This window comes from Bombus fervidus, chromosome 6 (genome assembly GCF_041682495.2).
Source record: "Bombus fervidus isolate BK054 chromosome 6, iyBomFerv1, whole genome shotgun sequence".
Taxonomy (NCBI): Eukaryota; Metazoa; Arthropoda; class Insecta; order Hymenoptera; family Apidae; genus Bombus; species Bombus fervidus.
Genome location: NC_091522.1, coordinates 2,200,834 through 2,213,391, shown reverse-complemented (window position 1 = coordinate 2,213,391; position 12,558 = coordinate 2,200,834). Strand labels below are relative to the sequence as shown.

Sequence of the window (12,558 nt, the reverse complement as noted above, 5' to 3'; positions counted from 1 at the left end):
GAGGAGAGGAGAGCGAGAACGCAAGGAGCGAGAGAACGTGCACGAAGCGTGTCTTAAGAACGCCCGGCGAAAGGCTCTTAAGCTGTCATCGAGTTCTTGCAATGGGGATAAAATTTCCATCTAAACGGGTCAACGAACTGGTAATCATCTCGAAGTGCGTTAATTGAAACGATACCGGAGTTAGAAATTGTTTAATTGACTGGGGGTCTCGTGTGAGCCTAATTGAACGCCACGTTCATCATGCCGCGAAATCTCGTTGAAATCTCGCAAGCGGAAATGGAAACTGGTCTTAATTTACTTGGTTTTTCAGATATCTACAGGAGTGAATTATATATTTAGCGAAAGTATTTAAACACCTATCATAGAAAACTTCTATATATATTTCCAGATTAGTTTCAAACTTTACCAATAGAAACACGAGATAAGTGATGTATCTTGTCACAGCGCTAATGAAACAGAGTGTCATAATAGCTGCTTTTAGTACTTTTACTAAGTAAAATCGTGAGAAAGTTTTCGATTACATAGTTTTCTTCGCAATACGCATTAACGAATTCCCTATACATATCGCGTATACATAAATGAATTTAATTGTAACAGTAATCGACGATCGTTCGATAATGAAACATGGTAATGTAACAAGTTTGGCTACATAAATCATTGATAACGTTTTTTGTATGAAAAGAAATGTTTTCCTAGTAGTATTTCAAAGGCAACGTCAGTGTCGATCCACAAAAAAGGAATTAACATTACAAGACTGCCCACGTTCCGTGTTCTCGTTACCATAACTCGTTTCTACATCTAAGATTTTGTAAATGCAGTGCAAGAAACGCGACGAGATCAAGTAGCAGGATATTTACTTGCCTTCCCCTGCAAAAGTACCGCGATTCGTTGTACCTTTATTATAACAGTATTCAACGCGGCCCTCGTTATCGTTACTACTTAATAATTTAATTGTTCGCTGGCGTGCAGCTATTATTGGGATATCTCTGGCTGCATCGTATGACGCTCGATCATCGTTGTGTGCGTTCGTTCGTGAATTTTATTCTTGCATTTTACAAATACGATCTCAAAGAAACCGCAAAGATGTTGCAATTAAACCAAGAAAATAAACGTAGAATATTAAGCTTTTCCTTGCTCTTTCTTCCGAATATTATCTTATTTCATAAATTGAAGGGATTGTTGCAATAAAGACACACCTTCATTTTCCAGCAACTTGAGCAAACCAGCAAAAACTAGCACGACATCGGTCAAAACCAAATCACTTTTTCGAACGTGCTATAAATTCATCGGGAACTAATAATAAGCCTCGTAATAATAAGTCCCTGCATCATTAGATATAAAAATCATATTCTTTCTTTCCAAATAAATACAATTTAAATATTAAAGTTTACTGCAACCTCTTCAATTAATAATCGTACTTTTTGCAATTTGAAAATTGAAAGCCTTAAATGTAAATTTTCTATCTGGCTGAAAATGTGGGGAAACGATTGAATGAACGGACGGAACCCAGAATGCGTCATGCAATAAAACACCCCGCCGTGCACAATGTACCTACTAATAATTTAATTGTTCTCCAGCATGCGAGCCTTATTACAATCTCTCCATCGACGTCGAGCAGGCACGAATACGAATTCTCACATACATATGCGAGCTTCTAAACGAATCGACCTGACCAGCACGGTTCGCCTTGCTTTACGGTAGCGGCGGAGCAGTACGTTAAGAAAGAGATATCTTCGTTGATTGGAAAGCTTGAACATTTGACACGTTCGAAACAGTCGATGCACGCATCTTCAGAATTTCAACGTTCTCCGTATTTCTTGTCTGTTAATTAGGAAATTTGAAAATCTAGAATAATTTAATTTGAAACACACGACAATTCAAAGCGTTTAGCACAAAATAAGATTCATCCAAATCATTAAATTGAGATACAAGAAAGCCATCCGGGGAATCCATAGCAGTACACTGATAAACCATATTTCTTAAGTAATTATTTCACAAAATTAGCATATTATAAATTTTAACTATACGTCTAGTCGGTAATTCTGACATAAATTACTCGAATCGCCTTGCGAAGATCTTCATACTCGAGTCAAGCACCACTATCTCCATTATAATCACGATTTTCAATTATAATCGCGATTAAATCTCAACAACGTCACCCCAATCGTTTCTCACCCTACGCACGAACGTTCGAGATTAATCGCTTCTAATCGCTAATCAGCGCGCAAATCACAGGTATATCCTGCGTCGAGCGTCTCCGCTTCCTTTGTTTCCGCCAGGTTGTCGGTTCGCCCTCTCTATCAACTCGTTCTGTCTCTCTGTATCGTCGCTCGATGATGTGTCTCATTGGATTCGTCTAGGCATCGCGTCTGTTCGTCCTATCGATCACGAAACGTTTCGGTATCCGAGCGAAATAGCTTCCCCGACGGTCGGTGTACGATTGATCGACGACACCTGTGCACCAATTACCACTCGCAAGCTTTGATCCAACGGTAATTCGGTTAAATCGGCGCCTCTCTCGCTCACTCGTTCCCGCGAGATCACCTCGTCCCTGTCTTCGACCGGCTTGAACAAGATCGACGAACGCCCGGAAAAAGAAGACAATTTCACGAAAATCGGATAGAGACGCGACTCTGTGACTTTCTACGGCGATGCTAGAGAAATCGATGAAATCATAAAATTGAAAGGGGGTTGAAGGGGCAAAAGGAAGTTCACTGTACGACTCTACGAGAAGCTTTCAGGTAAAATCGATTAGCGAGATTGTCTTTTGTTAAAGTCTTTTAGGGGTTAGAAGTGTAGATTTCCGAGGGATGAATATACATTACTGTTTATATGTACCTATTTCGATACTTTTATGCTATTGGAAATATACAGTGGATATTAGTGGAAATAATAGTTGATATTTATTGGAATAAATAAATAACTGAAGACGAATGAAAATTAAATACGTGAATATTCAGAGGTAAGCGACGAATATTAAGAAGAATCAGCTATTCATTGCAAGTATATTCCATATTTCGGAATACAGTATTTGATTTCAGTTATGGTGAGAAACAAGGAATTAACAGTAAAGAGAAATTCGTTTACTATAACTTTGAAAATATAACAAAGGTATAAACTATTTGATAAAATTGCACCAGATGCTCCAATAATGCCGTTACTTCGTAAAAATTGAAATTGAAAGCTTGGAATTTTATTTCAGGAAAGAATTAGTAGGGAAGTTTGAGGCCATGAAACAAATTACACTTAACGGTAAATGGTACCTTCAAAGTTTTCAGGTCCTCCCCGATCTCTATCGCGTTAAAAATCAATATTACCGAGATCATTAGTCACTGGAACTTGGCGCTATTTTGTTCTGCGCTATTTAACGAGCGGGTTAATATCACGAACACGCGACACCGTTTTATTCGACAAGGTAAAATCGATTAATCTGACGTAGCCAGCTCGTTTCGAGTTCTCTCCGCGCGCCGATCCGAGCCGATCGCCGCTGGTGAGACTCGAGAAACAGTCGAAAAACGAGCTCTCCCGGCAATAAATGGGTATGAAATTACACGTAATTGCCCGTGCCTCCTTCCACCAGCTCTATATTGCCGTTGTCACGCGATCGAAATTACTCCCCCTAACAAAGCACTTTTACCTGCGGCGTTCCAGAACGCCGCGACGCTGTTACCTCTATCTGGAGACCGCTTTAATTCCACCGTTCCTTTCAATGCGAACATTTTCTCCCTATTAATAGTTCGTCCTCCACTTGTTATTTATATTTGCCTCCCGATTACGTACGCACATTCTATTATCTCGTAGCGCCAGTCAAAAAAGACATATTCTTACTCTTCTGAATAATATACGCACTATGACTATCGATGACGCTACGCTAACGTCACACGAGTGTTATTTACTATGTTAGTGCATAATACGCGTATATTTATGTATCGATTTATATGCGTTACTGTTTGTAACGGTACAAACTGGATGTTTATGTACTTATGGGAAATTCAGTGGCACAGGGATGCACGTAATATGTAAAAATATTCATAGTACGATACTAGTTATGACATTTAAGAGACCAAGCAAATCTCCACGAAAATTTCATATTTGCAGCTTTGTTAATAAAAATTTGTGAAAACACTCGCTGTTTACTTATTCATTGCTTCTACCCGTTTTACTTTCCAAATATTCCAAGTTATTGAATTCTTCGTCAAATACAATCTCGATCATATTTTATTAATTTTTGACGTGAAATTCCGTTCGAAACTAGACAATCGTTCATAACATATTTTTAATCAACAGAAACATCTTTTACTATTGCGTTCAATAATTTTAAAGGATTCTTGATTCCCTTTTTCGTGACGAGAAGAATCAAATACAATATTTGACAGGAACAGTTTTCTTTTTTTCTTTTTTTTTTTTTTTTTGTCAGTTATTCGATTTTATTCTGCTGCTACTCGAATATACGTATTCACGGTTTATAATTTCTCTTTAAAAAAAAGAAATGTTAATGATCTATACCAAACAGAGTCTCGATAGTCTTCTTCAGAATCGTCGAGTGCATCTTTCTACCAGCTTCAATGGTGTTGTACCATTTTGAAGTACCGATGCTTCGGATTGAGTTCGTGCAGCTGCTTATCAAAGGATCTCCTCGCAGTGAAAGTCCGGGGTTCACCTTCGATTTTGCTGTGCCTTTGAAGAACACCGACTGTCACTGCAGGGATAAATGCAATCTTCGAGTAAGCAAAACACGATGATTGGTTCTTAATTGATCGCGCGTTACAGGCGTGTAATTCAAATTGAAGTATCCTGTACTCAACGAATAATCTTTTAGACGTGTTTAAGTCACAACTATCCATTAATCGTGGGTCGAAAATTGGTTAACGTGGGAATACGGAGAAGCGTACTCTATTCCTTCTATGATCCGCAAATTTAGATGGTATGTAATCTCCTTCTAAAGTAACGAAACCGTATTTATAGGAACTTTTCTAGATCACATTTTTAAGAATCAAAGCGTTTGCCTCCAAAGCAGATCTCTTGGGAGATGACAGAAATCATTGTCAATAATTATATATTGTTCTTATTTGCTTTTTTCTTATCAAAGTTACCATTTTAATTTCTACAGCAAACAAAACATTCGTTACGATTTTCCATTACTTCTGCAATAAAGGACATGCATATGCTATATTTTTAAGATCGTGTCACGAAACACGTGATCTTCTTGTCGTATCAATTAATAAAATCTATATTCCTTTTTCTAGTGAATCGTTCACTCACGAAATCTACTTTTCCCAGATATCCCATTACGTTTGATAATGACCTCGAAGTCAACGAGTTATGCATTAAGTTCAAAGTTGCAAGAAAATTACCAAGGGTATCTCAGAGATCAATCTTGAAGCAAGTAACAGAGTCGAGGCTACAGTCGATCGTTTTGGGTCGTGTCTCGCACGCCGGGATCTCCCACAAAGACATCCGATTAATTGTCCTGATTCGTAGCAACGACATACTTTAATTACGCGGAGAGATTCGTGGAGGCCGCGCGTGATTAATTGGAAGCGTGCTCTCGAGCAGTTAGCTCGGTGCTGGCCGGAAAATCAGAAAGGATAATTGTGCGAATTACCAACGAATTGATGCAATTACAGTGCGGAGGTTCTCGGCGGCATTATCGTGGCGTTAAGGAAAGTTATTCGTTCGCCCCGCGGCTCATTATGCAGCGAAGAATTAATGAAATTTGAAAGTGCATTAATCTTCTGCCGCGCGTACAAGGTAAGATTGATTGCGGCACACTTAACGCTTCTCCCGCGTCCGTTTTCTTTTTTTTTTTTCTCTCTCTCTCTCTCCCCCTTGTCCATTTTTATTCCTTCTCTTACCCTTCTTCTCTCCCCTACACTTTAATTCACCTATCAAACCGCTTTATCTCGACAACGTGTCACTTCGAATTATATCCTTACGAGAAAAACTTATCGAACAAGCCTAACTAGACTGTAATTTTGTATATTAACGGAACAGTGTGTTCTCGTATTCATTAACACCGCCAGAGCAAAAGTGTATATTCGATGATCTCGATGAAAAAGAGAAGGTAGGAACGAAAGCGACACGGAATGATTAATCTCTGGTCTCTAACTGAAAATATTAACGATCGTTTCGTGTGCGTCCGGAGGATTGATCTCGCTCGTCGCACCAGAGATTCGTTTCATTAAACGCACGACCGGGAGGAAATTAAAACGGGCGACAGGCGACGCAAAATGTCGCGTTATATGAAAATGCGAGCAAAAACGAAGCTCGCTTAATGTCCTTCCACTGTGCTTTTTTTTGTCGCGAATGATTGTATCATACAGCAGGTTTGTGCAAAGAATAATCGCGATACTCGCCGAGGAAAAAGATGGACAAATTATAACATGTATTCTCAGCATCGTGAAAGAATACTATTTGAAATTAAGGTAAATAATACTAAAATACGTCTGATGGTGGCACTCCATTTATCCATTTATTAGAACGAGATTTTAGGCAGCGTCTGATTAAACGAACTCCTGTCGACTGAATTTACCTATTGTAAGCTAGCGAACATGGATTATTATGCAAGTACTAGAACGGACAATTAGCAAACTCATTTTACGTCGCCGGTTGATTAGATAAATGACACAACTAAAACAAGTAAATTTTTCGGAAAATAGAAAATAGATGAACAAGTTTTCATTCAAAATTCAAGCAATAATTTTTAACTTTTAAAAATCTGTAATATCTCTTACTCCATGGATTGTTTACACCTAATAAATTGAAGTAAATTATTAATTTCTACCAGTATATCATTCACCAGTGAAACATATCTTGATAAATCACAGATTCCTTATCAAAATGTCTATTAAAATTAGAATGTGTCGCTTGAAAACGAAGCATTTTCCATTTTCAAGAACATTTCGAATCCGCTGAATGAGTGTACGCGCGTAGAAACCCTCTCGACGAGGATATAACAGATCTGTTTTAAAGCTGTGAAAGTAGCCGTACCGGTAATAGTGGCGGTACACGAAGAAGAGGAAGAAGAAAACGAAGTCGGTGAAGAAAGAGAAGAAGAAGAAGAAGAAGAAGAAGAAGAAGAAGAAGAAGAAGAAGATGAGGTAGAAGGAAGAAGAATGACGAAAAAGAGGCTGAAGAAGAAAGTAGATGGGGCAGGCGCGATCCATTAGTAGACACGTCAATTCAGCTCTTAAGAAGCGACTGACTTAAAGCCGCTTCCATCTATCTCTTTTTTTCGGTCATTCTCTATCCTCGTTCCGCTTCCATCCCTCTGTCGTACTTATTAGCGGAGGCTGATCTTGTCTTTTACCTCTTTTTTTCTTTCTCGCATACAGTATCATAATTAATGATAATTCGATTAGCGGAACAAGACTCTTGCTAAGCAGCCTCCGTTCTTTCTACCCGTTTGTCTTCTTTTTCCTTCTTTTCTTTTTAATTCTTCCTATCGTCCTCCCACGCCTTCCTCATATTTCTTCCCCTTTCAATCTTCTCGTCGTGAGAATCGTTTTCCCGAATCGTTCAGCAGCGTGAAACCGAAAATCACTCGATTATTATTAACTTTTCTGGAAGAAATTACCTACTGTTGTACACATTCTTCTCCAACTTTTATCGTTTTGCATAAGGAATTCTTCGCGGTATTTCATACATATTCACATAGTGAGTAGATTTTCACCAAAATAGGATAATGTTACGTGAAAATAAAGTTCCATTCTTATTTATTAGACTTTCTCCACGTTTCTTTCATACTGTCATTAATACATACATCCAGCATTCGAACGTTCAATCGATTATCCTCCATAAAGATGTCTTCCAATCTCGAATTCGATACTCTTCAATTCAACTTCAATTTCGAATTCGACGACGTTCCATCCTTTGCCAGTCTCTCCTCGCGCCGATCGAACTTAACATACGATCAAATAAAGATAAATCGAGTGCTACTTAGTTGCTACCAAACGCCAGCGACTGACGGACAACTCGAAGCGATCTCGCTATCGGGGCGCATTAATCGGTGCAAAAAGGGACTACGGGCAGGGGGCCAAAAACGCGAGCCAAATAAATCAGAGAGTCATTCCACGATGACTTTCTTTCTTCCCGTGGTCCTTCGAGGATCGATCTGTCCGATCACCTACAGGGAGAGCCTGTTACAACGAACCGATCTACGCTGTGTCGGTGACAAACGACAAGTACATTATGTAAAAGCGTTTCGGTTATCGATTACGGTAATCCATTCGCGACCAATGAGATTACACAAAGCTCAGCGATGCAACAAACTGAATATCGAATCGCAAACCGGAAGTCGAATAAAACCATGCTCAAGCCTATTACTGCGTTCTGTCGATCGTTACTGTCCTAATTGTATTTTTCTAACGTTGAAAGATATCCCAAGTTTAAACAAAATACGAAAACATTGTTATTAGTATGCATGTGATTTCTCGTTGCAATTTTATATTAAAGTATTAAAAATATTCTTTCTTCTCTAAAATGAGACCAAAATTAAAATGTAAATATTCGAGGATTGCAGGTTTAATTCCCCTGGATTTTCCTGCCGTACCGTGTATCATCGATCGATATTCTTTCTCTCTCTTCCTCTTTGAGCCGGTAATTTTTTCGTTAACGGTGGCTTTCGATGACGCAATGGGGGTAAAAAAGGAACACACCAGTGCCTGTACGAAATTGTTTTGTCGATTTTGACCCTTCCAGGCGAGAGTGTTGCGTCGATAGCTTTCGAACCGCGTGCAGCCGATACAGAGTGACATTATAAAGGACAGTCGGTGGCTGGAACGTTTTCGCGACGACAATCGACGACGATCAAGAAGGACGACCGTTCGTTCTCGAAATTGGAATTATCGGATATACGTTCCGACTAGCCGATACAGCCGACCCGGACGTAATTAGCCGCGTGCACCAGTAGCATACCGCTACCACCAGCAACCAGATCCTAGCGATACTAACGATTTTTCAATTATAAGCTAACGTTGCCCGTTCCATCCACCGCGAGCCTCGTTCACTTCCGAATTCGCGAAAGAATTGAGAAGGGTGATCCGTACGACGCTAATTCGAGAGGTTATTGTGTATCAGTGGTTGAATATAGTAGAATTGGGAATGAAGCCAATAAAATTCGACAAACTAGAGTATGTAATTATATTGGTGCGTTATAAAAAAAGTATGATAATAACATTTTTATTAAATATTAATTTATTAAAAGACATAAAATGACAATTATATTTTTTATATGTTTAGAAGCGTATTATTTGTTTATGTTAATGGAACAAAAATTAAATTTTTTATTATTTTCGAAGACTTCGTAATCTTACGAGATAGGCCTATTGCATTCTGCCTTCATACTTTTATCATCGTCGATTATTTTAATATTTTTCTATCATCTTCATAGAATTCTTCTTTCAAAAATATAAAATAATTGAACATTCTTAGTTTTCTATAATACAACTTCTGTAATGCGTTAAATAAAATCTACAGAATACGTTTCGATCAGTGAATAATTGTACCATAGCTGGTGAGATTAATAGTTGTATTTTAGAAAAGAAGAAAAGGTTTATGTAAACGATTAACTTCTTCTTACTTCTACGTAAAAGCATTAAGAATTCCGAAGAAGATTAACGCGATAGGATTTGTATCAAATGGTAAATTAAATTTGTTGAATATATTTTGACCGAAGCTGACGTAGTGCGTTAGAGTAGGTATTCTGTTTGATAAGTTCTCAATAATATTATCGGATTCAGATGTAAAATCGCGCAGACGTTAGACGATTGAACGATCTCATAATTCCAAAGAAATCATGTTCGAAAATGTAATTATATAGGTAGATTGGACGTAACAAGATGTAAGAGGTAATTAGATGTAATAAACAATCTCGATCTAAAACAATTATATTTCCCGTTTCCTAACGTCAATGAAACTAGTTGATCCCATTAACGCATTACAATCATTAATGTTACGAGGAAGGTAAAGCGCATTAAGGTTTTTCAAGAGAAAATTATAGCGAGCGTCGTCGCAATTTGCCTAACTAAGCAGTATCATTAACTAGGCTGATCAGAAGAATATTGTCACGCACGCGGAACGGCAATTTATTTGTTACGCTAATCATGACAAACGTATCGAAGCAACCAGTGTATCGTACCTTAATTGCATTAAATAAATTTCTCTTAAAGAAATTAAAAAGATAATAATAATATATAATAAAATAATTACCCCTAATTTCCATTTAATAGTTTTCCAATCATCGTCATATTATTTGATCAATTTATTTCGAAATCCTATACCGGCAGAAAATATTACTAAAATATTACTAAAAACGGAGATACTTTGCTAGATGCTTGCTCGTTGACGTACGATTAAATCAAATTCTCGAATCGAGTGCAGGCTAACCGTGAAACCAGTAATTGGATGAAATGATTGATCGAAGCTGCTTTATTAATAAGTCTCCAAGGGTAACTTGAGCCGTTTTGGGATTTGGGATCCAGCGTACTAGATCCGAGATATTGAGGCAACGAGAGAAACGCTGGAGACCCGGTGGTTCGTGAGTATACCAATCCGACGGATGGAACGTGCCACGTTTGTATTAATTATATCTCGTCAAGCAGTTAACTTACAATAATTTTAATATGCAATACGTTAACGACGTATCCGATCTATTGAAAGTTTTGGTACGCATATATTTCGGTGTTCGTTCGAAGAGGTTATATTCTTAGTTAGAGATAAATTGACAATGGATCTTTCGTTATAGCGTAGTATAGTTTTAATTAAGGTAGTTTTAAAACTTAGATTATAGTTTTAAGAACGATACCAAAAATTTCGAAATTTAAATTTAAACTGCATTCGAGTCAAAAATTAAGAATTCAAAGTCACTCTAGTTAAATGCAGGTCGATTACATCCCTTGATTAAATTCTCCCATTTTTTCTGTTTCGTGAGATTTTCCAAAAAACATTGCAAAATATTCTGACAAAGGCGCATCGAAGCGTAACCAAACGACAGGTGTTAAACGAACCACGGTTCTTCGTTGCTACGATGAGTTTCTTCGTTATTCCTCTTAACTGAAATAAATTAGGCATCAAGACGAAACGTAACAACGAACGTTACCTGTGTTTTCTTGTGCGTCGCGAGCGTTATCCTCCATTTCCTGATGAGTCCTTTTGTTGTTCGCCAGTCCAAGGATCGCATCGATGCTGTGCCTAGGTGTACTGCTTGCTGGTTTCGGTAGGACGATGTCCTGGCTGTTCTGAGATGCAGTATCGACGAGCTGCTGCGAGTCCATCGTGGAAAATCCAAAGTACGATCCTGGATCAGACTAGCGTTTGATTTGCTCGTCGTTTCGGAGGAAAGAGTCTCGATGGTGAACCTTTGTAAACACACTACTGTTTGATCGAGACACGAAATGATTCTCCAGAACACGTGAATTCAATTTCAAAATACATCTTGTGAAAGGTTACTCCATCACGCGATTGTGTTGTTTCTACTTATTGTAAGATGTCCTTGGATACACTTGGATTCCTAACTTGCTATTGAAACATCACCGTAACTGTTCTTATACACAAAGCTCGACGAATAAAGTTTGTCTATTTATTCAGTGGATTATAATATCTACACGGAGATACACATAATTCTGACAACAGTACCATTGATTGGGGACACATCTCATGATCGATCCTTGCCGCACCACAACACTAACTTAAGTTTTACGTGATATCTACTTCCCAGTTTCTTTGTCACTCTACGATGAGCAATATTTCTCTTCTTATTCTATCAGACGATCGAGTCCAACTATCTCAGTAATAGAACTCCCATGAACATTATTTACGCAATGTACCTCTAAGGATACTTGTGACATCGATAGATTCTTTCTTTCTCCTGTAAATCTTCGACAACCTCGGTCCAATAAAATCCAATCTAACCGCTCGATATTCTTCCCATCCTATCAACTTTCCGGATCATCGAGTAAAATTCGAAGCTGTCCAAACGAGAGATTTCAGCAACGTCCATGCAGCGTGTTGGATGACTCGTGGAGGCAGCGGCGGCGGGCTAAAGGTGAAATAAAATTGTCGCCCCGGCTAAAGTCGAAGTTGTTGAGCGTGCGTCGTGCCAACGAGGACTAGTCGGTTGGTCGAACAGCGGGGTGGCCTTTGTTGTAGCTGCACACAACTACTCGCACCAAGACGCTCGCTGGAAAGAGGTGGTCCAGGAGTTGACGTTCGAGGCGTGGCTTGGCTCGGCGAATCCGCTTCTCTGTTCGTGGGATTTCGAGCCAATCGGGCCTTGGATCCGAGAACATGGCGAGACAGTGGTGCTCAAACGCCACTGCAAACCGTTTCACCCTCTCCCTTACGGTGTCTAGGTGGGGATAATTCGCAGGGGTAGAAGAGGTGGACTCGAATCGGGCTTCTGTGACACCGTACATCCACCGATTCAACCGTCTTGTACGTGTACACGGCTTGTTCGAGTGTGTGCCGACTCGAGGGATGGATACACGGAGCGGTTGAGCGTGCACACGCGCGACACAGTGGGGTGGCTCGCGTAAACGGACGCAACGCGTACACGTTCAC

At 39.0% G+C, this 12,558-nt stretch overlaps 1 protein-coding gene across 1 annotated transcript in view; it reads right to left on the bottom strand.

Moving 5' to 3' along the window:
- LOC139988040 (retinal homeobox protein Rx1) overlaps positions 1-12,160 on the bottom strand; it is a 44,513-nt gene extending 32,353 nt beyond the window's left edge. Inside the window, exon 1 of the mRNA XM_072004960.1 lies at positions 11,099-12,160. Coding sequence (XP_071861061.1) covers positions 11,099-11,273 — 175 coding nt within the window. The 5' untranslated portion in view covers positions 11,274-12,160. The remainder of the gene's footprint in view (positions 1-11,098) is intronic.
- Between the last annotated feature and the right edge of the window lie 398 nt (positions 12,161-12,558).